Genomic DNA, 24,931 nt, shown 5'->3' with positions numbered 1-24,931 from the left:
CATTGGGGTAGCACTAACATATGGAAAATTCTTACTTTGGGGGTTGGTACTAGGGATTGAACCCAGGGGTGTCAACCTCTAAGCCAAATCCCCACCCTTTTTATTTTTTATTTTGAAACAGGCCTCACTAAGTTGCTGAGGCTGGCTTTGAACTTGTGATTCTCCTGCTTCAGCATACCAAGCCACTGAAGATTAAGGTGTATGCCAGTAGCCCAGCTAGAAAATTCTTACTTTTGAAAACAAAGTTTTCAACTTCAATATATGTAAAATTTGTTAGCATAATCTCTGTTACCCACTTATTTCTTAGCCTTCTGTGAAATTATTAGTAATCCCATTTAACCAATGAGAAAACAGAGGTTTGTTCTGACAAAGGAGGTTAAATACTGTCTAAAATATTCAGAACCAGTAAGATGAACAATACTCTAGCCCAGCTACGTTCTGCCATCAATTACAATATGATTTCTGCTCTTCCACAGCTCCCAAAGCATACTTGATAATACAGAGAAAGTTCAGACCTGAGAACTAAGTCAGATGACCTGACATTTCTCCAAATTATTTTGCCCTGGTGTCTGCTTATTCATTCATTACTAACAAATTTGGTTTTCCAAAGAAAACAAAGATAAAATCATATTGAAGAAGATATACTTTGATATTTGAAAGGGCAGGAAACAGAACCAATCTGGACTTCAGGAAGTGAAAGTCATGCCTGCTTAATTCACTCTTCACTTCTAGTTACTGATCTCATATTGTTGGTGCCCCAGCTTTGGCAACTTACAGAAAATTGTCATGAAGAGTCCTATGCACCTCAGTGAGATTCAGATGTGATATTAAAAAGGTCACTGGAGGGACTGGGGTTGTGGCTCAGTGGTAGAGCGCTTGCCTAGCATGAGTGAGGCATTGGGTTTGATTCTCAGAACCGCATATAAATAAATAAAGGTCCATCAACAACTAAAAAAAATGTATATATATTTATATATACATAATATTTTATATATATTTACATACATATATAAAAGGTCACTGGAATTAAATGTCATTTTGCAATTCAATTCAACAGCAGTAACACGGTGCAGCCCTTCAAGAACTACTGCCTGCTGTTGACCCTCAAACAGCAAACCCAAGTGGGTAAAAGGAGATTTGTAACAGCAACTACCAAAGGAGAAAAGTGCATACATTGTGCTTCCATGTATGTTAAGAAAAGGAAGCCTGGAAAACAACAAATGCTTGATATTTTAAAACCCTCAATCATGGAACAATATGCTTATATTTAAAAATGGCCTCATGCCATAGGAAAAAGGAAATAGCAACCAAAGAACTGGCACTCATTCAAGGAGAAAGTATGAAGCTTCTTGTTTACTCTTTAATTGTTTAATTAGACAAATCAGACAAGCTTTGTTTCAAATGTAGCAACTGCAAATTAAATGGACACTGGAAAGAATTTTTTAAAGCTAAAAGTACTCTGAAGTCACCTAATCAAATTACTCATTTTCCAGATGAGAAATGGAGAGCCAGGAAGACTGACAAACTTCCCCAAGGTCAGATGCCAGTTCAGATCATTTAACTCCTGGTGAATGCATGATCCCGTGGGAGAAGCCAGTGTGCAAGCACTGAAGCCCAATGACTGCAACGTGGTGGTCAGAAGGGAGAAGCCATGCCAGGCAGAAAGGCAAGTCTTGACAGATGAGGAGGATGCCCAGAAGTGACACTGGACACCTAAAGGTAAAGGACTGGGCGGTAGGTACTGAAGAGGGCAAGAATGTTCCAAACAGAGGGAGACAAGCTCCAGGAGTAAGACAGCACTAGCACTCTTCACTGGGCTAGAGGTGATAACACCAGGAAACAAAAGATGGGCAGTCAGGAGTAGGGAGGTGGCAGACTAAGCAGGGCCTTGTAAGTGACACTCATGAAAAAATTTGGACTTGATCCCATGGTGGGGGGGCGCCTAGGGGCAGTTTCTGAAGAGATCTGAGGTTAATATGATTAATTTAGAAAGATGTTGCAATGGAGAATGGAGTAGACCAAGAAAGTTTGAGAGAAGTGTCTGGCATCTAGGCAAGACACTGAAGCAAGCTTCATCAGAGAAGTTGCAATAAGGATGAGGGGGATTAATTCAAAAACTATGCATTATCTGAGTTTTCATCACCAGACATCATGAGAGATTCACATTTAGAAGGTTACAAACATCAAGAGTACAACACGATTATTATGTGAACACAATGCAAAAAGATCTCTTTAAAAAAATGGCAAATCTTGGGGCTGGGGTTGTGGCTCAGTGGCAGATGCTTGCCTATCATGTGTGAGACACTGGGATTGATTCTCAGCACCTCATATAAATAAATAAAAAGTCCACTGACAACTAAAAAAAAATAAATATATATATTTAAATAATATATATATATTTAAATAAATATATATTTAAAATATATATATATATTTTAAAAATGGCAAATCTTACAAAAGACCAGCAATTTTATGAGTTCACTGGAAGTGATGTTAGGAATATGAGATTCACATGTTGAATGAGGATCAGGAAGAATTAGACAAAGAACTAAAGAAGGAAAAGGATCTGGGAACCCATGGATCTAGAGAAGCCCTGGGGAAACTGTTTATGTTCTGACATTTTAAAAGAAGTGCACCTACTTAGGATCTTGGCGCCAAAGTCAGAAATGATAAAAAAAAAGGTCTTACAGGTTTTTAAGGGGGGAAAAAATGACAAAGTCAAGTAAACACTGGATTTATTTCTCAACCTGAAAATTAGCTTGGAGTTGTAGTTATAACCTAAATTTTTAAAGTATTATAAACAATTTTTTCATTATATCCTATCAAAGACTGGTGAAGTCGAGCAAGTTCCCTCCTGATGAACAGCAGCCCTTGCCACTAGAACACAGTCTTGGCAAACACAGATGCACAGGGCACTTGACCCGGGCCCTACCCTGCCGTCTGTGAGCTCTGTGCCCTCTGCCTACTGTGACCTACAAAATGTCAGTGAGATGCCCTGGGAAGCAGCTGACTGCTCTGAAACAGGTTCTCCTAGTGTCTAGCTTATGTGGTAGCCACTTGATAATTTCTAGGCCATTTTAACTACTATCAGCATTTCAAATAAACTGAAGCAATAGCACTGAAATAACAATGACAGTAACTATTCTTTTATTTATATATTACTTTTGGTACCAGGGATTGAACCCAGGAGTGCTTAACCACTGAGCCACCTCCCCAGCCCTTTTTATTTTTTATTTTGAGACAGGGTCTCACTAAATTGCTTAGGGTCTTGCTAATTTCCTGAGGCTGGCTTTGAACTTGTGATCCTCCTGCCTCAACCTCCAAGCCACTGGGATTACAGGTGTGCACCACTGCTCTTGACTCTTTTAATTCAGGTACATCCAAACAATAGTCATGTGTGATCAGGAAATGCATCTGTGAAAGTCAGAAAAATAAATATCAAGATGACTTCTGGAAAAACAGGTGGATTTACTACATTTCCTGATAGTAAAATGACTGTGATTCCCATTTCCAAGTGGTTTTTAATGGCTAACATTTATTTATCTTTTTGTTTTAAATTTCTAATTTTTTGCCTTTTAGCTAAAGGTAGTAGCTACCTGATTCTCTACTGTGGCAAATTCACTTAGTGTCAGCATTACATAGAAGCAGAACGCACTGACCTGTTTGTAAAGGGAGAATTCACCTGACAAAGTACATTCTAATGGTGTGCAGTTTCAGATTCAAAAGCTGAACACTAGGAAGGAACTCTGGGAGCACGTGAAAGTCAGGAGGAAACCCTGCCTCCCTTGACTAGGGCTGCTCTCTCAACACCAGACTCAACCAGCAGCTGCCCTCCCCCCAGTGCTGGGCCTGCGCCTCACTCCCCTGTATACTCTCAATCCTGACGCAGTGTTCAGGACACTCTCACCAATGAGAAAACAAGCCCACAAAACTAAACAGGGCACATAAAGTTATTTCTTCATTTTAAAAAAAGGGAAAAAAGTATTATATGGAAGATTTTGTTCAAGGTTGACACACCTGCTAGTTCAACTGTCTCTAGAACTTATACTCTAAGTCCAATATCCATTATTACAGCATCTCTATGAAGACTGAGACACTGGAGAACCTGAAATAGTCTGTCACCTACCTCTGCCACAGAACCCACTATGAGCCCATGCTCCAGTGGTCTGTGAGCACCCGCCTCCCTTCCTAGACCTGCACCACTAGGAGCCAAGTGGCTCCAATGCCCCATTCGTACCCTCCAACTCCTCCACTTCACACTGGTCTTACTCACCTCATCCTGTCCCTCTTTCCTGCTGAACTGAATTCACCAGTGAGCAACTATACTTTCCCCAGTACCCTTCAGCAACTCCTCTGAGAAGGTGGAAGCATGTGAAACGATCATGAGTGAAGCCAAACACAAAACAAGGTCCCAACTATCAAAGGAGTCTGAGAGGATGGGGCAGCCCAGCAGAGTGTGTCCTTTCCTGTGACTCACACAGCTGTCACATCAGCACCAGGCCCTCCTTCTACCTCCAGATCTCCACAACCAACTGCGTGATTTAGTGAGTCCCACAATCCCGTACGTGCAGACTCCAGAAGACCAGGTTGCTCATTACTGGGAAGAAATCTGTGCTCACTCAGTTCATGGAAATCATGATTGCCAGAACACCTTTATGATTATAAATCTGAACATTGATGGAGGGAATGGTAACTGGAAGGGATTAACAGTCTTTTCCTTTTTGTAAACCACCAAGTGGCAGGAGGGGGGCACTTACTTTGAGCAGCCATGTAAGAACCGAGTCCCGATATGGAACAAATTTATTTTTGTTTTTGCCAGCACCCTGATCTGCTAGGGCTGAGATGACCAGACCAAGAGTTGTGAGGGACCTGCAGGTGCAACAAACCAGAACAATTAGAAAAAATGGAGTATATCAAATGTCGCTTTTAGCACAAAGATTGGACACCAAGATGCTGTTTACCTGCATGTGAGCAGCACTGTGGTCAGCACTTTGCTGCTGTTTTGAAACACAGCAATTCTAAAGAACCGTTGTCCTTTTTGCTTAGCCCCTCCCCTTTTTTTCATTTTTGTAGATAAAAATATGAGTGGTAAAACATTAGGTCAAGGTAGACACAAACACTACATATCTTACAGAAGGAAGTCACAAACACAAAATAGTAATTAAAGCACAGTACAAGGCAAAAATTAAATCTATAAGATTCAACAACAACCCAAACTCTGGATGACTATGCTTTATAAACCCTGGTTGGTCACTAATGACTCACTGTATGTCCCTGTGGGAACCCTGAGGACAAAGAGACTCCAAACCACAAGGAGCCTGAGGGAGTATGGAAGAACTGTTGAACCAAACATTGCTTCACAAAGTCCTAGCCTGGACCTGGACAGACAGCAGGCATAAGAGCGCAAGCCCAGTGTGACTAGGACCCCTGGGAGATGCTTAGACAACAGCACACGCGTCACAATCAACTAGACTGACAGACCAACTATCATGTTCTTGTCTATAATTCAGATCAGTGGTTCTCAATTGGATGGTGACTATGCCCCCACAGGGAAGCCAAGCCACACCCAGAGTCTGAGTCTGGTGACAACTACCAGTGCCATCTAGTGGATAGATGCCAGGGATGCTGCAGAACACCCTGGACACCAAGGACCACCCAACCACCAGGACAAAGAGTCACCCAGAAATGCCACTAGGGTCATTTGACAAAGGCTGGCTGCTCCTCACCCCATCAGACATCTCCATGGAACATAGAACGAGCCCAAGACACTGAAAATACCAGAAAAAAAATCCTTAATTGTCCCAGAATCATCTGATCATTTAAGGACCATGCCGTTCTCCTACTTGGCTATTAATTTGGGAGAGCAATAGGAAGCAGCTCCCGGAAGCTTACTTGTTAATGTTGCTGCCCTCCTTCAGCCTGTCGCCCGCAGCTCCAGTTTTCGTGGCTCGTTCACTGCCAGCTAAATCAACCAAGCTCAGTTTGCCCACTTTCTCACCAGATGTCTACAAAGTAAATTGACACATACCAAGGAACAGTTAAAACGGCAGAAACCAGGTTATCTCAACCAACTGCATTTATTATCTAAATCTTTTATTAAAGTCACTTCTTGTTATTGCAAAATTGTTCTGTGTCACTATGAAACACTAAGAAAACTATATAATCCAGCAGTGTATGCACACAAAATTTACAGACCTCTACTAATTCATACAGAGTGAATTATCTCAGAAAAACAGTGCCCCCCAAATGGGAGATTTTGAAGGGAGTCCAATAAAATTTTCAGAGCAGTATACAAAAGACCTATAAGATGCATTTTTTAAATTTTAAACGGACAAAATATCTTTATTTTATTTATTTATTTTTATGTGGTGCTGAGGATGGAACCCAGTGCTTCACACATGCAAGACAAGTGCTCTACCACTGAGCCACAACCCCAGACCAAGATGCAAATTTTAATATGATTTACAACTATGCTTAAAGCTTCATGTTTATTAAAATCCTTGGATAAAATATTTACATTCTTACTAATGTAAAAAAACAGTAATCTGACTTATCCAATAGAAGAATCCTCAAAATTCAGGATAATTTCTAAAATATTTCATCTTATTCATATATAATAATTTCATTTATATTTTTTCTAGTTATGCTATTTTTAATAGTTGGGTATAGTGGTACATGTTTGCAATCCGTGACCTGGGAGGCTTGGGCAGAAGGATCACAAGTTAGAGGTCAGCCTCAGCAACTCAGCAAAACCCTCGGCAAATTAGCAAAACCCTGTCTCAAATAAAAAATGAAAAAGGGCTAGGTTGTGGCTCAGTGGTAAAGCACCCTGGATTCAATCCCCAGCACCAAAAAATAATAATAAGGATAAAAGATATTTTTTGTATAGGGATATTTTCCTTTTTCAAATTGTATACATAAACCAGATTTTATACTTCAGCAGCTAAAAAAAAAAAAGTAATCAGTGTCAAAAGTAGATAGACTGGAACATTTGAAAAGCTTTCCTTTAAAATGCATTTATAATTATTTCCATAAAATAAACATGTTGCTAACAAAAGGATATTTAGCTTCCCAAATCAAAAGTAGTTTTAGCTTAAAAAGTCTTCAGTATGTTTTTTGTTTTATGCTGAAAAGGAAATGGGAAACAAAGAACTTTTTGTTACTATACTAATCTTGCTGTGATGGGAAAAAAAGAAAAATATGCTTTCAGCAAATGAAAATACTGCCAAAATAGAGCTCTGTGCCAGGGTGATTACTTTAGTTCCTGGTATTTGAAAGTGATGCTCTGAGGAGTGAACATCACAACAAAATATGTAAAAATTCACATAAAGAGAAAGAAATCACAAATGTATGAGTCAAAAGAAAAGTTCTCGGTGTGGCAGAAACATTTACATCTGACTCAGTCTACTCTTCACAAGGTTCCAAACCAAATAATCAAAACATACTCTACGAAATCTAGCAGCTCTGTAGTGCCATCCCCAGCACGAGCGAATGCTGACCCTGGCTGTGCAGCAGAAGGTAGCACTGCAAAGAACCTCCCCTGAGGAACTGGAGCACCATCACTCACTCACACAGGCAGCCAGCAGCTCAGGGCTCCAACGCCCCACAGCAGGGCTGTGGGTTGGGCTTGTGTAACTTGGATTCACCCTTCCCACAGTTGGACAGGGTGGAGCCAAGACCTCCATCTTTCAGACTCCCTTGCAGCCCGGATTCAGAATGTGGCACACATTCTGTCAGTCAGATCCCCTGGTTAAAGATCTGGAAAGCAGAAGGGAAGTGCCCCTTTTGGCTTTTTCTGCTGGCAGGTAGGATCATGGAAATATGAGGCTTTCTAGCACATTCAGCTTCTAAGTTGCTAAGAGGCAGCTGCTTTGACAGGAGCAATTTTCTTATTCCTGCTTCCTGATCATCCCTGGGGGGTGTGCCTTGAACCCAAAGTTCAAAGGGTATCCTCAAAAATGGCACCATCCTAATGGACCAGATCTGCGAGGTTAAAGGAATTATTCCTAGAGACTCCGTCTAGAACCCACTGCTTCTCAGGTATTTCACAACTGCAGTCACCCAATTCCCTACATTAAACCTGGTTCTGTCTACCTGAAGAGGCTTCTCCTTCTTGTCTAGAGTCCTGGTTGATATAAGTCTGGCTAGGTCCTTAATTCATCTACAGCTGAAGAGAAAAAGGCAAATGATAATCACTTAAGGAACTAAAAAAAGGTCATGCATCTGACACCTACCCCAGACTTCACATCATAGAGAGTATGAGTGAGGGTGATTTTGAAGACCGCATGGGATCGACTACTCTCCTCATTCATGTTGGTTGCAGCAACTGTCCGAGATTTGTTTCCCTCCGACATCAAAGACTCAATATCCTGAGTGGAAACAATTCAGACACACATCTTGTTATCTGTATAATAAACATTAAAATTCTGCTGTACTACAAAGTGCATTACAAGTTTCACCTCTTATCCCACAACATTTGGAGTTCACATTATGTTTTGCAACATTAAGACTCACAGAATACAATAGCCAGTACTGTCTCTGAAATCCAACTAAGCTACATTATTTTCTATAGATCCAAAAGAAAGTGGCAGCTTTGACTCAGAAAAGTTCAGAAGTTACAAATATACCATGACAAATACTCCATGACAAATATGCCATGCCCATATTCATCTTCTTCAGAAATCTGGAAAAACTTAATTTCTTTCATTATAAAAGCAATGTAAGCTAGACGTGGTGGTGCACACCTATAATTACAGCTAATCAAGAAGCTAAGGTAGGAGGATCACACATTCCAGGCCAGCCTAGGCAACTTGGCATGACCCCATCTTCAAAAATAAAATCAAAATGCTGGGTGCAGTAGTACATGCCTGTAATCTCAGCAACTCAGGAGGCTGAAGCAGAAGGATCACAAGTTCAAGCAGCCTCAGCAACTTAGCAAGGCCCTGTGTCTCAAAATGAAAAGTAAAAATGGCTGGGGATGTAGCTTAATAGTAGAGCACCCTGGGTTCAATTCTCAGTACTGCAAAAATAAATAAATATTTTTAAAGGGATAGGTTGTAGCTCAGTAATACAGCACTTGCTTAGCATGCATAAAGCCCTGGGGTCAATTCCCACTACCATTTTGTTTGTTTGTTTTTTAAAGTCACAAATACATTTTTTAACAAATTAGATTATATAAGCAAGCAAATAAAATTATAAAAATAACTTACTTGTAACCTCTTCACCCATGCATATTATTACCCACCTACTGGGCACATATCTTATTAGACCTGTTCTTGAAAATGAGAATATCAAGAGACTAGTATCTGCAGAGATTTCCTATTTTGTTGCTATTACCACTCAAAGAGAGACAGCTTAATAGAAAGATAGTGGAATTTTCATTTTAAAAAATGTTACCAGCTCTAAAAGGGTTATTTAACGAATCTGAAAGATCTGAACTTCAATAAAATTATCTACTTAGGTTAAGCATGTAGCTCAGTGGTAGAGCTGTGTTTAGCATACACAAGGCCCTGGGTTCAATCCCCAGCACAGAAAATAAATAAATAAAATTAAATCGTCTATGGGGCTGCGGTTGTGGCTCAGTGGTAGCATGTACATGAGAGGCCCTGGGTTCAATCCTCAGTACCACATAAAAATAAAATAAAGGTATTGTATCTACCTAAACTAAAAAATATTATTTCAAAAAAATACATTATAAAAAAGTAAATCTTACAAGAATTTTCATGAGGAACAAAAAAGATGGTACGTGTGAAAGAGCTGTCTAGTTGCCTATTGTGAACCCAGTAAGGGAACTCCAGCTAAGAGCAAGCAGCAGAACTGGGAGTCCACATTTCCCAGATGCCCTTGCAGCTCAGTCTGGCCCCATGACTACACTTGGGTAAATAAGATGTAAAGTATAATACAGACCACCTGGGCCGTTCTCCTTAAAGGGAGTAGCTTGCCATCACATCCTGGTTCTAAGAGTTGTCTTGAATTATAAGAATACGTTATTAAATCTCTCAACGTGGAGTGGGGAAGGAATCTAGGTCCTTGATGACCCCTTGGAGCCACCAAACCAGCCTCGGAGCATCTACCTCCAGACTTCTTGTACATGAAAACCTTATTTAAATCACCATTCATTCCTTACTCCAATGTACACTGAGAGCACCTACCACAAGCCAAGTACTTTCTGGACACTGAGGATAATGAACAAAAGAGATAATAACCCACACTTCAAAATACTAAATCCCGTTATACTTTTTATGTTATATGCAATTGAATATTATCCTAAACTGACACACAGGAGTGAAAAACTTTGATAATCATATAGGATTCTGTTTTGGCATATTAAGTGAAAAATATTAATGTTCAAGGAAAAATTCAACATGATAGAGTAAAAGCCTCAAAGTAAAAAACATTAACTACAAAAGAAGTATAAAACAGAATAGAAAAACAACAACGAAACATAAAATTCACTACTTTCAAGATCTCTTCCAAACCCATTTAGATTAAGCCTGAAAATCCTACAGCTTAATTTTAAAACTTCATCATATTTAGCCTACATTTACTTTCTAGTTTAATAATCCATTCACTCCTTTTTAAGATTTTTTTTGTAAAAAGTGATTAAATGATGTTATTTTAAATTTAATTTTAAAAACAAACAAAAAATACACTGTTTAAGTAGTTCATATAAAGGATGCTGTTACCTTATAGCTTGTTACAGCCAGTTTAGAAAGTCCATCCACATAGGGTCCCAACACACTATGTTCTCTGACTTTCAAGGTTTGACGACTTCTGTTCATGACAGAGAAACAATTTGTTTTTTAAAAGGACTCAACTGTACTTGATAGAAATATATATGTTATTCAAGAAAGACCCCAAACAAATAAAACCAACTGACCTGATCCCCCAAAGAATTCAAACCAAACTTTAAAATATTCACTGGAAAGAAAAACTTCAGAATGTGGTAAAATATCACATCACTCGAAAGGGTACACTGTGGGATGTCTTTTTACTACTGCAAAGAATGCAGAGTCAAATAAATAAAACAATTCACTTGTCATATCACAGAATGTGGCATAAAGATCGAAACTCAACAAATGTTAACTGTGCAAGAAAACTCCAGACCCAGCTCAATCATGAATAAAGACAAAAAAACAAAGACAATGAAATGAGTCTAATAACGATTTAAAAACACAACAGTGGGCTTATCCCAGGGTAGCAAGGTTTTAACATGGGGCTGGGGGCCAATACACTTTATTAGATGATTATGATCCCTCCAGTAACTGCAGGAAAAAGGATTCAATAAAATGAAAATTAAATACTTCTTCATAATTTTCTTTAAAAATAAACCAGTTAGCAAACAAGAAACTGATAAATCCAATAAAGGGCATCTTCCAAAAACGTAGAGTACATACAGCACACTTATGGTTATGAGCCAAAGAATTTTGTTGAGATGTTGGTCAAAGGGTATAAAGTTTCATTTAGGAGAAATAAATTTCAGAGATCTATTGCACAGCATGGTGACTATAGTCAACACAAATGTAACATATTTCAAAATTGTTAAGAGTGGTCTTTAAATGTTCACACTACAAAAACAAAGTTATTTTAAGGTGACTGACATATCAGTTTGATTTAATCATTCCATAATGTATACATATATCAAAATAGCACATCTTGGGGCTGGGGAGATAGCTCAGTCGGTAGAGCGCTTGCCTTGTAAGCACAAGGCCCTGGGTTCAAACCCCAGCACCCAAAAAAAAAAAAAAGCACATCTTAAGCTATAAATAGGGACAATTATTATTTATCAATTAAAAATTAATTTTCAAGGACACTTTTTTTTTTTTTTTTTTTTTTGCTGTGCTGGGGATTGAACCCAGGGCCTTGTGCTTGCAAGGCAAGTACTCTACCGACTTAGCTATCTCCCCAGCCCTAAAATTAATTTTCTTTAAAAGAACACTTGCTCATGGTAAGTTTTCTTATGTTCCTTTGTTTATCAGAACTCCTATCACGATGTGTATTCATTTTTGACTACATAACATTTTTTAAATAATGAACTGGAATGCTTGAAATTCTGCGGTGGTTCTCTGAGGTCAACACTAGGTGTGGTATCCATGCTCCTCTACAGTCTGTCCTTGTCTCCTCTCTTGTTTCAAATCTCCTAATCCTTGGCATGGGTTGGAATTCACATGTGTCTACTCTTTAACAGAACTTGGGGCTCCAGAAGAGCAAGAATGTTTATTAGTTTTGGGGTCTGCAATTCCTAGCACAATTTCTGACACATGAGAGTCACTCAGGGAATAAACCAACTTGGCTAACAAAGTGAAACGAAAATAAGGCAATAAGAAAGATTCCAGTGTGTCGGCTTACATGATTTGGAAAGACAGCCATCAACAAAAGAAGGCAGGAGAACAGAAGGAATGGTGCCGAAAACTGCATACAATGAGCAACTAGCATAGAAACTGAAGCCACACCTGATCACTATTACCCAAGAAGCAAGCAAGCAGAGGTATTCAGGGTGGGACAATTAGCAGCTGTGGACTTATCTTTTATGTAAGCAGCAGAGTTAAGGAATGGGGAAATGACTTAAATCTAGAATGTGATTGTCCCCTAGTATACCAACTATAATTTAGTGTTTCCTAGTGATTTGCAATCTTACAGTATCCTAGGATCAACATTCAAGGGCACTTATTACTACACAACTATATATGAAGCCAGAGTCAAAAAATTTAATTCTCACCTCTTACCCCAGATTATATTCTAACTTTCTTCCTTTCATTTTTCCTTTTCTTTTTTGTATGTTTTCATTAGTGCATTACAGTTATACATAATACTGCGGTTCATTTCTGACATAATCATACAAGCATAGAACATGATTTGCTCCACTTCAGTCCCCAGTACTCCCCCTTTCCCTTCCCTCCGCCCTCTTCCACCTTTTCTCTAAATGATAATGTAGACTGTATCTTGTCCTGAGTACAGCAACATAATTACATAACTACACATACTAGATGGTGAATTCATAAAATCAGTACTCAAATAAAAAACTCAAGTTCTCTCAAATAATCTTTGGTGGGGACAAGATCACCTCTAAAACTTTAATCCATTTACTCTGACTCTTCTACAACACTAAAAATAAAAAAATAAATAAATAAAATCCTCAAGAAACTTTCACCAGAGCAGCAGCAGCTACCATGTACTGAGTGTTTTCTGGATGCCAGGAAAGTCCTGAGGCTCAGGCCTATCAACAGCCACCCTCAAACATCAAATGGTGTGGTAACATTGTTCTCCTGCACAAGTTAGGCCTAGAAATCACAAGGACCTTGCTCAATAAGTAACAAGCAGAGCACCTGGATCCAGAGCTGTAGGAGTACTAAGCCACACATAAGACAAACCTAAGACTATGAACAAGTTCAGCCAATAAAGTTCAAGCTATTTCACCCAAGTACTATGGAATATAAAACACGAGAATGAACTGGTATGAAGCCAGGCAGCTGAAAATTTCTGGAAAGAGTAGATCTGAGCTGGATCTTCACAGAGGTCAAAGTGAATGAAAAGCAGTGCAGGCTGCCTGAGTAAATGTACAGGAATAAGTATTACACAAAATGTGGGTGCCAGGCCATAAACCACCCACCTCTGGCCTCCTCCTGTCCAGTCTGACTTTCTCCAACCACCTGCTGATCATTCTTCAAACAGGTGATCTGTTTACACCACTGCAGTTTGGCACAGGGCTGTGCTCTACACACAAATGGTTCTCGGCACAAAATTCATCTCAAGTACCCGCGGGACTCTTCCCGCTGCTCTGGCAGAAATTCCTTTTTTTTTTTTTTTTTTTTTGCGGGGGGGTGGGGCATGCTAGAGATTGAAACCAGGGTTGTCCTACCATGAGCTATATCTCAAGCTCTTTTCATTTTTTATTTTGAGACAGGGTCTTACTAGTTTGCCCAAGCTGGTCTTGAATTTGCAATGCTCCTGTCTCAACCTTCCGAGTCTCTGGTGTTATAGGCATGCATCAGTGCACACAGCCAGTTATTCCCTTTTTGATATTTTGTATGAGCCCCCTCACAAGTCAAAAGCAAACTGCACTGTGTTGTAATTACTTCTGTACAAAACTCATTCTGCCCACACTGTGAGTCCTTCCTCTGACTTTCATAGTGCCTGGTGCACACCGATTGCTCAATTGATGTTTATGTAAGGTTTACAGAAAAGCATGAAGTGCCAATTCAATCTCCCTGTGCAGGCCTAAAGATGATTATCTCTGTCAAAGAAAGCAGATGGCAGTGAAGAGCTGAGGGCTGTTTTCTCTTGGTTGAGCACACTATGATTCACTGCCTGTCAGCTTATCTTTCCTTGATCATTTTCCTCATCTAAACGTAGCTAACTGTCTCCTCATTGTCCTCTGCACTTTCTGTAAGCCTCAGCCCAGACGGCTCTCTAACCTTCCTAAATCTGTTCTTACACCAGCAAGCCACAGGCTCAGGTCATTATCTCTGTCTCTTTCTTGCCACTGCTGCACTTCCTTAAAATCTCAACAAGGGAACTCTGTGCAATGGACACATTTCCTCAGACACCTCCTGTTCTCCTCGTTAAACTCAGTAATTGCCTCGGGGTCAATGCACTTATGAAGGCACTTCTAATCCACTTCTCTTTCAAAGTCAATGCCATGAAATCATGAGCACGCTTATTTTTCCTGAGAAGCTTTAAAATTAACAATCCAGAAGATCAGGTTTCATATCCCTTATTATGTCCTCCAACAGTCCACAAACCAACTGTTGAATTCCACTTGACATGAACTGGTAAATAAAATTTAAAAAACTGTTTAAGGCTACCAGTTATGCTGATGCCAACTGACTGCTTTTCACTACATATTCTTTGTGGCTTTGGGTGAGTCTGATGTTGGCATATGACACAAGTACATGCCTGCTCAATCACTCTTCCCTGCTCTAAATGCTCCTCTCCCAAGTTCAAAAGCCCAGAGCTGGCTATAGGAAACGCTCCAGGTAACTAAAATTAAATCACAAAGACCACAACTAGATGATCCTCTACTAGAGTTCAATGTACAAATTTCTCACAAGCCAATTTATCAAGTGCAGAATGCTAGAACACTAAAGTCTCAAAGTCTTTTACCCTTTGGGATCAAGAAGGTCTCGGACTTTTTCATTATAAATTTCCATGTAGGACACTTCTACTTTAAAACTCTGCTCCTCGTTTTCCTCTTTCTGGGTTCGTTCAAAGAGTCCACTGCAGAGTCTTGGAATTAATCCAGGTTGGTCCACTGTGCCCATCATCGTGTAAGATTTTCCAGACCCTGAAAAAGGAAAATCAGAGTTACTACTGTCTCTTTGAGAAGTTTAAACACATAACCCTCTTTCCTTTGCTCATGATAAGCTGCCAGTACTTAGCAAACTGCCAAAATACTATAAGAAATGTATCCAAATATAACGAAAATTAAAATACACAAGCTTTTCTACTGCAAATGCTATTGTCAAAAGGATACATGCTTTAGAAGGAAAAAAAGCCTATTTTACTCATCTTCATATTAAAAAAATACCTGAAACAATTGAAAAACAGTGAAGATTGAAAAGTTTTCTAAAATAAATTAGGGTGAGTCACATGATTAACACTACTGTGCCTGCTCCTAATCCTAACACAAAAAATACAGGTTCTCCACATGAACCCCTGAACAAATGAACTTACTACCCTCTGGCAAAAGTGCGTGAATCAAAGAATTATCCTTTTCTAATGCAAAATTATTTTTTCCACTGTAATATTCATTATATAATTTTCATTAAAGAAAATTCAGAAAACAGGAAAAGAACTAAATCACCATAGCCTTACCAACCCCAAACAGTAATGACTGACACTTTCCTTTTTTATAGCAGTAGTGATTGTTTTCACAGTGCTGGGAATGGAATCCAGAGCCTCACATGTGCTACACAAGTGCTCCGCCACTGAGCTGCACCCCAGCCCTGCAAATAGGCTTTCTTTTTTTTTCTTTTTTTTTTTTTGTGCGGTAGTGGGGATCGAACTCAGGGCCCTGTGCTTAGGAGGCAAGCACTCTACCAGCTGAGCTATCTCCCCAGCCCCAGCAAACAGGCTGTCACTTGAGATTCCATCCTATCATAATACCTGAAACTAACATACCACCTCCTACATACCAGACCTCTTTTAAAGTGTGCACACAGTAATGCCTCAAGACAACCCTACAATGAAGGTCTATCAGCAGCAGCATTTTTACAGATAAGGAAACTGTAGGGCAGAGGGTCCCAGCAGGAAAGTGGCAGGGGCAAGTGTGGGGCTGGCACAGCCTGGCTTGGAGTCTCTCTTCTAACCACTCCATATAATGATTCTTGAAACCATCAAACACACTGCAAGAAGAGTTTCCAGTTGAACAAGCTGTATGATATATCTTATAAAAGTAACTAGTTCACTTTAAATAGATTGTTTCCTTGATCACAAAGGCAGAGAAGTAAAAAAGCTCCTTATCAATTATAACCTGTAAGATATTAACAAATATGTTCTTTTTAGTATTTTCTCTATAATGATCCTTGGAGCCTATGATAGATAAGCTAGTAATATGTTCAACAGTCATAACTGTAATTTATTGGAAGCAAATTGGACCAGTGCCATGTGAGATCAGTAAAGAAAAAGGATACTAATCCTAATTTTATCATACTCATTTAAAAAAACTGTATTTGATTTTAGCATCTATATACTTCCTATAAAGGAAAATAACAAAAAAAAATCAAAGATTTGTCTATGCAGTAAACATGGTTCTATTTTCTCTTTCACTGAAAGACATTTTCTCATGTGATTTCACATTATTTAACATTACCTGTCTGTCCATAGGCAAAGATGCATGCATTATAGCCATCAAAAGCATTCTGAAGGATATTTTCTCCAAGGCACTTGAAAACATCATCTTGACCTGAGATAGAGCGACGAAAGGGTGTTTTAAGTCAAATCACAAACAAAAAATCTCAAAATATACTATCAGCTTATTTATCTACAAACAAGAGCTTTAAACTTGATAAATGCTTCCAAAGGCTTATGCCTGTCAAGTTATTTATAGTAAGCACATGAGGTAAAATCAGTATAGCATTCCCCATAATATAAACTTGAATTAAAAAAGAAGGAAAACACTGACCAAGGAGCCCCCTCAGTGCAAAGAGCCAATGAGCCACTTATTTTACAGTCAATGATTATGAATACCTGTAATTTATATCTGGGACCTAGGAGTACCTGAATTAACTACGTACCACTCAGTCAGTGCTTTTATTTAATGGGTTAGGAGTTCAGAAAAACCCTACATGACAATCCCCTCTCTTTTTTCTCAAAGATAATTTCTAGTTATAGAGTCTACAACTCACAACCATTAGAACAAGGAAGACCCTGGAAATTTTCTTAAGCATTCAATTATAGACATAATATATTGAGTCAAGTACTCTACCACAGGCCAAAAGAAATATGTCAATAGTCGATAATCAAATATGAACCTGACGAGCCATTCACCTCACAGATCTCACATACAAGAGGGAAGGGCCAAATGCTGCTGTTGGGCAAATGCATTCATTATTCCATTATGCCCCACTTCCCAATTCACCTGTCAGTTAACTATTCAAGTTTGAATATGAGGTGATCCCTACAGTTGTCATCGGGTTACAAGACAAAATGTACTTCAACTTTTGAAAGAGCCATAGTAGAAGTGAATAAAATGTGATGCTCAGTATTTAAAAGGGAAATTAAGTGTGGTGGTCCTTGCTGTGGTCCCAGTTACTCTAGAGACTGAGACTGGAAGATCACTTGATCCCAGGAATTCAAAGCCAATTTGAGTAACACAATAAGACTGTCTCAAAAAATAAAATATAAATTAAAAGGAACTGCTTGGAAACGCATGACAGAGCAGTTGGGAACACAGGGAATTTTTAAATGGCTGTCACTGTAGCCCTAACCTTGTGGCAAAATGATCATTTAGTAGAGTAATAAAATAGACTTTCAGATAAAAAAGAAAATGCAGAGGAATGTGGCACATTCCTCTCCATTACAGAGAACACAGGCTCCAACAGGTGCCATAATTTACTGAATGTCACGGGGGTGCAGAGGAGAGCTTGGATGCTGGTGACCAGCACACTTCTTTCCTCACACCAGTGGCCTCTCTAGACAACATCACTGACATCTCAAGGATACACCTATCATGTGTCCCCGGTCCCATGTGAGACCTGGGGACATGTGTGAGACAACCTCCACTGGATACCATCATTTCACACTGTAAATCTCTCAATTTTCCAATCAACATAAAAACTCTCATAGCAAACACTGTAGGAAGTTGTCTGCATAGTTTTAAAGTCACACACAATTATACTATGACAATGCCTGGAGAATATAATGAAACCCCTTTTCTGCACCAGCAGTAGTGGACAGGATGCTGTATTCTGTTACCTGCATACTTTTCTTGGACAGATTCATCCATGGACCAGAAACAATGATCGTAAGCAAACACCTGTTGAAAAGTGAACATAAGGTGTGTATAAGAACAAAACTTTAATGCTATTACAATAATGCCATGTCAATAGAATTGCTCATAATAGTACAACAAAAACAACTTATAATTACAAAACAGGAATTAATTATTTATGTACAGTCTTACAATGACAACTACACACCCCATGGGTCAGCTAGATCTATATTTTACATGGAAAACAATTTGCAATGTTAAGTGAAAAAAGCAAGTTTAGAGGGCTGGGGATATAGCTCAGTTGGTAGAGTGCCTGCCCCACAAGCACAAGGCCTGGGTTCAATCCCCAGCACCGCAAAAAAAAAAGAAAAAAAAAAAAAGCAAGTTTAGAGAACAATATGCATAACATGATGGCTATCACACACCCATGTATGGCTACAAATATAAAGTTTACTTCTACATAATGAGATTAGTGATTTTTGGGTTTTTTTATGCTTTTATAAATTTTCTGTATTTGTACTTTTATACAAATACATATGCTCACATAGCAAGTGCAAAATAGCTATACAATAGGAGATTGTTTAAATTATAACACACCTATGTTCAATATTATGTAGATTTAAGGGTATAGAAGACTTATTATCAAGAAAATGATCATATTAATAAAAAAGTTATGGACATCTGGTATATGACTTCATATGTGTATAAAAACCTTTGTGCATAAAGAGTAGGAAGAATATATATTAAAATGTTACTTGACTGAATAAAATAATTTTCATTTTAATATTTTACCTTATCACTGTTATCTAAAAATATACATAGTTTCTTTGCAATCTTTTATGTTTTGTTTCATTAATTTTATTTCATTTTTTGGATTTCTAATGGTTCTATATCACTAATTTGCATTTCATAATCGAGCCTGTTTAAGGATTTGAAGTGTAACTGTTCTAAGATTCACCTTGGTTCACCTCAGTCTGGGAGTGCTGCTGTGCATCCCCCAAGTGGCCTTCCTCCTGTGCCTCTACCTGTTAGTTTCAGGTGCACCTTCACTGAGAGTGTCTGTTCCAGTGTACAGTGTATGTGGCTGCTTACTTTTTCCTCTACCAAAGGCCCCTCCCCATGGTCAATTCATGTCACCATTTCTGTTATGGAAAGTCCGGAGTTTGGTCTTCCTGAGGCCAGGAGTCTCTACTCCCTCCTATCAACACAGACATTGGCTCAACATTGAGGGACAGCACTTTCTCAGCTTTTTTTAAGACTTCAGTCACAGAGGAACATTTCTCAAATCAGTATCCGGACAGTGAACTTGACTCCAGTCCACCACACATCAGGGCCCCAGTGATGGGCAAGAGTTGACTTCAAGTAAGTGAGGGCCTGTGTCTGACTCCAAAGCCCAGAACACTGCCTCGGCCCCAGTTTACTGCTAGTTCTTGAAGTTATGCATGCTGTTTGTGAGTATGATGACATGCTTTCAATATTTTAAAGTATTTTATCTGTTTCTGCTATGCATTTTAGAGTTGGCAGGGACAGTGTCTCTCTGTGACCTCACAAGGCTATCTGGACCAGATATCTAAAAGTTAGATTTTAATACAGTAAGATGTAGAACAACACCGAGAATATGTTTCCTCTGGGACCTGGGAGAACCAAATTTCCTAGAGCAGTTTGTTACCTGTGTGAAGTGGGGTGCAGGTACCATGGTGGTGGAGTCACCACCCAATGATACTTGAAAATAATTGTCATTAACATCACAGGCATGACACTTTGAAAAATGCAGAGATGCACAGTTGAACTTAGAAGTAGCAGTTATTGGCTTTATGTAATAAAGGAAGCATTTTTAACAAATAAAATAAAAGTCAGATATTTTAAGAAAAGGAATTAGATTAATACCAAAAATTGAGTATGCCTGCCAATATCCTGCCCCACTACAACCTAAAATTTACTCAAAATAAACAGGTTGGGAGTGGGGAAAAGGACCCAAAGGGAAGAAAAATGAGAAAAGGAGTGCAAGGTTTTGAAATCAAAACTGCTTGCTGTGCCTGGATCAAAACTGGGGAGCGGGGAAATGCCATGAGGGTGAGGGTGGGGACAAGGCCACAAGGAAACTAAATTCAGAAAGAAATCGCTGCAGACGGAAACACTACAAAGGACATGGCAGTTCTGGGAGAATCTGGTGGTCCAAGCAAAGTGGTAGGAGAGGTGGTAGCATCACTCAGGAGAGTGACAGATGGAACACTGCTCAACAAGCAGGGATCAGAACACCCAGGTCTTTGTGTGACAGCAGGCAGGTGAGGGGTGTGCTCTGGGTCGGGTAGTGGTTGACAGGTGATGCCAGAGAGGCAAAGCACAAGAAATTTGGCTGACAACCTTCAAGAAGAGGCAGGATTCCTGGTGCCCAGAAGATCCCCACCTGGCCACAGTGTCATGGTGCATACTGCCAACTCTGCCCTTTTCCTAAGGCTACGCAGACATCCATCTCGTGATTGTATCTATGTTAGCAATTCTCAAACAAGAAGAGAACCAAGAGCAAGATGGAAGATCATCCCAAGGGACAGTGCATCAAAAGGTCCAGTGGAGACTGCTTCTCAAATTTCACTTGTCACCCACAATGAGAAACATCACAAAAGATAAGATTAAATACAGTGTGGTGCTCAAATTGTCTTTCTTATGTTCTTGCTTCCAACTCTCATCTTTTGCAGTTTTACTTAAATCTGTTCTTGCAAGCTTAGCTCTCACTTCAGAAGTCCCTTCACCATCTGTGTACATTTATGGAGGCTCAGGTTCTCCACCCACTCTCCCCTGAACCCATTATTACTGGGTGTCACCCATGTTTTTCTGTTATAGATTTCTTGGGTTGCTTTTTTGTTTTTGTTTTTGTTTTGGTCCTTTTTAGTTATACATGACAGTAGAATGCATTTTGACATATTATACATACATGGAGTGTAACTTCCCATTCTTGTGGTTGGAGATTTCTTTAACCACCTTATTTCCTACTCTCAATTGCAACAAAGAAGCCATCACTAAAGTCCCCACAGCAATTCCAGAGACTGTGTATAGGCCCTGTTCAAAGAGAACAGGTACAAAGGAGGCAAGCTGCAGCTGCCAGAAGACTGGGTCAAAAGTCCTTGCTCTGCACACCAGGCTATCCTATGAGCACCCCTGACCAGCCAGGAACAAGTTCCACGCCACCCTGGGGCAGGCCTGAAGCTTCAGGAAGTACCCAACCCTAGACACACTATGCTTTTCCTGAACCGACCTAAAATGAAGTTTAATTTTAAAGTAGGAACAGTAAGAGATAAACAATGATTAATAATAAAATAAGACAACTGTGACAATATACTGTAATCAAAGTTATATGAATGTTGTGTCTCTGTCTCTCTCTTCTCTCAAAATATCTATTGCAATCTGCCAAAGTTTGCCTGGGGTAATTGAACCCACAGAAAGAAAAACTGCAGACCAGTGAGGACTACAGTATATGGAAGGATCACAGTTGGCACAAAGCTGGGGACTAATAAGCACCAAGTTCTTATTTACTAACAACACCAAACAGTCCTTTTAAATCTTAGTAATTTTGTAATTGCAGGTATCTTCCACAAATAGAGAAGTCCTTCTCTTTCTAAACAAACATTATTCCTTTAAATTAAAAGAACTTTTTGCAATTAATAGAGAAGAAATAAACATTCTCAGTAACAAACTCAAATAACACTGAAGCATAAAATAACAAATAAAGGTCTCCCCATTGCCAAGTACACCTCCCCTAGAAGTAAATGCTGTGTTGACAATGTGGGTTTTTTAGCCCACACATTTTCATAAACACTGAGACACAACTGAATTAAATAAAACATGGACAGTTTTTAAATAGTCATGAAATGTTTTCCTTACATTTACTCCAATCTCCAGTCTCTGCTCCAACAAAAAATAAAACAAAAATAACTCAGCATCCTCTTCATAGGAAAGATGAGTAAGACTTTACAAACATACAACCAGTGCCAGGTTTAACTATTTATTTCAGTCATTTAGAGTTTCAAACAGCGTGTCTACACATATTTTAGCAACAATAACAGAAGGGAATTACAATTCAACCACAGGCTCTAAAACAAAAACAAATCCCAAGAATGTAGATCAAACTGAATTTCCTGGAACTTTCAAGTATCTTCAGAAGATGGTCAACTTAAAAACAGTACTTGTGCCACCTCAGCACACCCCCAAGTCCCCTGGATGACAGTACTGACACGGTCCTCCCCTCCCTGCCACACACAGCAGAAGTTGCCTTAGAATCCAGGCTCTGATCTGGGATCTGAGTTGCGCCCTGGAGGAAGCTGGGGACGCAGAGGCTTCTTCTGGCCTGGCAATGCCTTCCCAACCAGCTTGGGAGCCGGGGGGTGAGCTGGCCCAGCACTGTGTGACCATGGTTTGGAACTACCAGTTTTGCACCAATCTCCAGCACACAAGGAATCTGTGTGGCAGCTGTGAGGAGACTGGGCAACTGGTCAGAGTGCAAACACTTTCACACACACACCAATGAGGCTGCAGGCTGAGAGAGCCTGATGGCTTGCACTGCTTCTAGAAACCGAGAGGGGCCACGTGTTTTCAGTTTGAGAAGAAAACCTCCAGTATTTCAAGAATATGCAAATAAGACCTTTATAAGTATCACACGATATACCAAATCTCTTACCTTTGGCTGGCTCCTAGTTCCCCAAAGAGATGTAGTCGTTGACATGGGGTGGGGGGGGAGGAAGAAAAAATTTAGCTTAGAAAACTCTTTTTGGAAAGTAAAATAATAACAAACATGACATAAATTTGCAATAAGAAAATTAAATATTACCTTTGAAACCGAACAGTAACGTGAAGATAAATGAATGTCAATTAGCTATTAAGGAGGGGTGCTAAGTACACAAGATTAGCTTGTGGAAGAAAGACTATCTCAATACTGGATAACTTTGAAAGCACTCATCTTTCTGCTTTTTGCATTTTTGCTCATCCTTGTATGTATTTCTTTTTAAAACTTTATTATTTTCTCTACTTTGGCAAAGCAGAAGTTTACTCTCTTCTCTATACAGGTCCTTCTACAAAAAAATCAACTCTGATCTGGCTAGGGAAAGAAGGTTAAAGGACAACTAATTTCTTGCCTGGGAGTTACTCTTGCTGAATTCCCCAGTATTTACTCTTTTTCACGTCTTCAGGCAGTTCTATCCTCCCCTCCCTCCTTCCCTCTGAAACTGCCACTGGCTTACATCTCCCCAAAGTACAGTGTGTAAATCTAATAAATTATGAGACAGTTTCAAACTGAGAAAAAACTTGTGAGAAAGAAAAGAGAACTTCCATGGACTCCTCAACCAAATTTGCCCCCTGCTAAGGCTACCAGGACAGCTTTCATCCTCCCCTTCCCTCCAAAGAGAAAAAAACACACATGCACACATTTTATTTCTGAACCACTTGACAGTAAGTTGCAGACATGTCCCTTCAGCCCTAAACACTTCAGTGTGTAATTCCTGAAAACAGTGGCCACTTAATCACAGCACAATATCCAAACTTTAAACAAGCAAAGCATTTTTTATATGGAATAAGACAGGAATAATAATAACTGGTCCTTTGCAGAGGATCAAAACTCCAATTCCAGCCTGAAACCTGAAAACAAACTGCATAGGCCAATGTCTCCTTCCTACTGTCTACATACCTTCTTGTCCCTCTGTCTGACAAGATTTCCTTCCAAAATTATGTGTACCAATGATTCAGATAAATATTAAAACATCACAGCAAGTCTAGCAAATGAGTAACATGTGTCTGACAGATCTGGGAGTAACATCCAACGTGGCTGACATATAAAAGAAAAGACTTTCTCTGGAAAAAGACATGGAAAAGCTTCCTGACAAAAGGAGTTATGAAATATGAGTAGAAACTATTGATATATGCTATCGTCTCTGTACATGTCTTAAAAGTAAAGGAGATTTTTTTCCACTATGAACAGCCCAAAACGCAGCTGCAGGTAAGAGCTCCCTCAGGTCTGGGATGACAGGGTGGACCTGCTTCTGCTCACCCACCACTTCATTCAATCCTCATGAGGTTTGGGCAAGGTGCCACTGAGAGTCCAGTGTTACAGTTGACAAACAAGGCTCAGAAAAGCCCACTACACTAATGAGCAATCGTGGATCTGGGGTGCAAAACAAGATCTCTGACTCCCAAGTCCACACTGGTCAAGATAGCCTGGACTTGAGACCTATGAGTCACATATTAACAACTGCTCCTGTGAACAAAAACATTTCCCAATGTATTAATTTCCTTCATTTTAATTATTACTCAAAACAAGGTTGCCACTTGGTAACCAGTGTGCATTTGCTACTCACTGCTATATATGAAAACTCCACACTGCCTTTTCTGAGAACTAAAGAAGATATTTTGAATATTTCAAGTTTAAATCAAACATTTTTATATTTAAAAATAGCTCTCCCTAAGATACAAGAGACAACTATGGATTTCAACAATATATGACACACTACAGAAGAA

At 39.3% G+C, this 24,931-nt stretch overlaps 1 protein-coding gene across 1 annotated transcript in view; it reads right to left on the bottom strand.

Moving 5' to 3' along the window:
* Positions 1-24,931, bottom strand: part of Kif13b (kinesin family member 13B) — a 160,449-nt gene that overhangs the window by 87,362 nt on the left and 48,156 nt on the right. Inside the window, 8 exon segments of the mRNA XM_047548390.1 lie at positions 4,758-4,869; positions 5,893-6,005; positions 8,235-8,369; positions 10,686-10,773; positions 15,103-15,283; positions 16,811-16,903; positions 18,415-18,475; positions 23,103-23,115. Of these exon segments, the coding sequence (XP_047404346.1) occupies positions 4,758-4,869; positions 5,893-6,005; positions 8,235-8,369; positions 10,686-10,773; positions 15,103-15,283; positions 16,811-16,903; positions 18,415-18,475; positions 23,103-23,115 (796 nt within the window).

Source organism: Sciurus carolinensis, chromosome 4, assembly GCF_902686445.1.
Source record: "Sciurus carolinensis chromosome 4, mSciCar1.2, whole genome shotgun sequence".
NCBI lineage: Eukaryota > Metazoa > Chordata > Mammalia > Rodentia > Sciuridae > Sciurus > Sciurus carolinensis.
The sequence above is the reverse complement of the archived record's forward strand: the minus strand, read 5'-3'. Positions and strand labels throughout refer to the sequence as shown.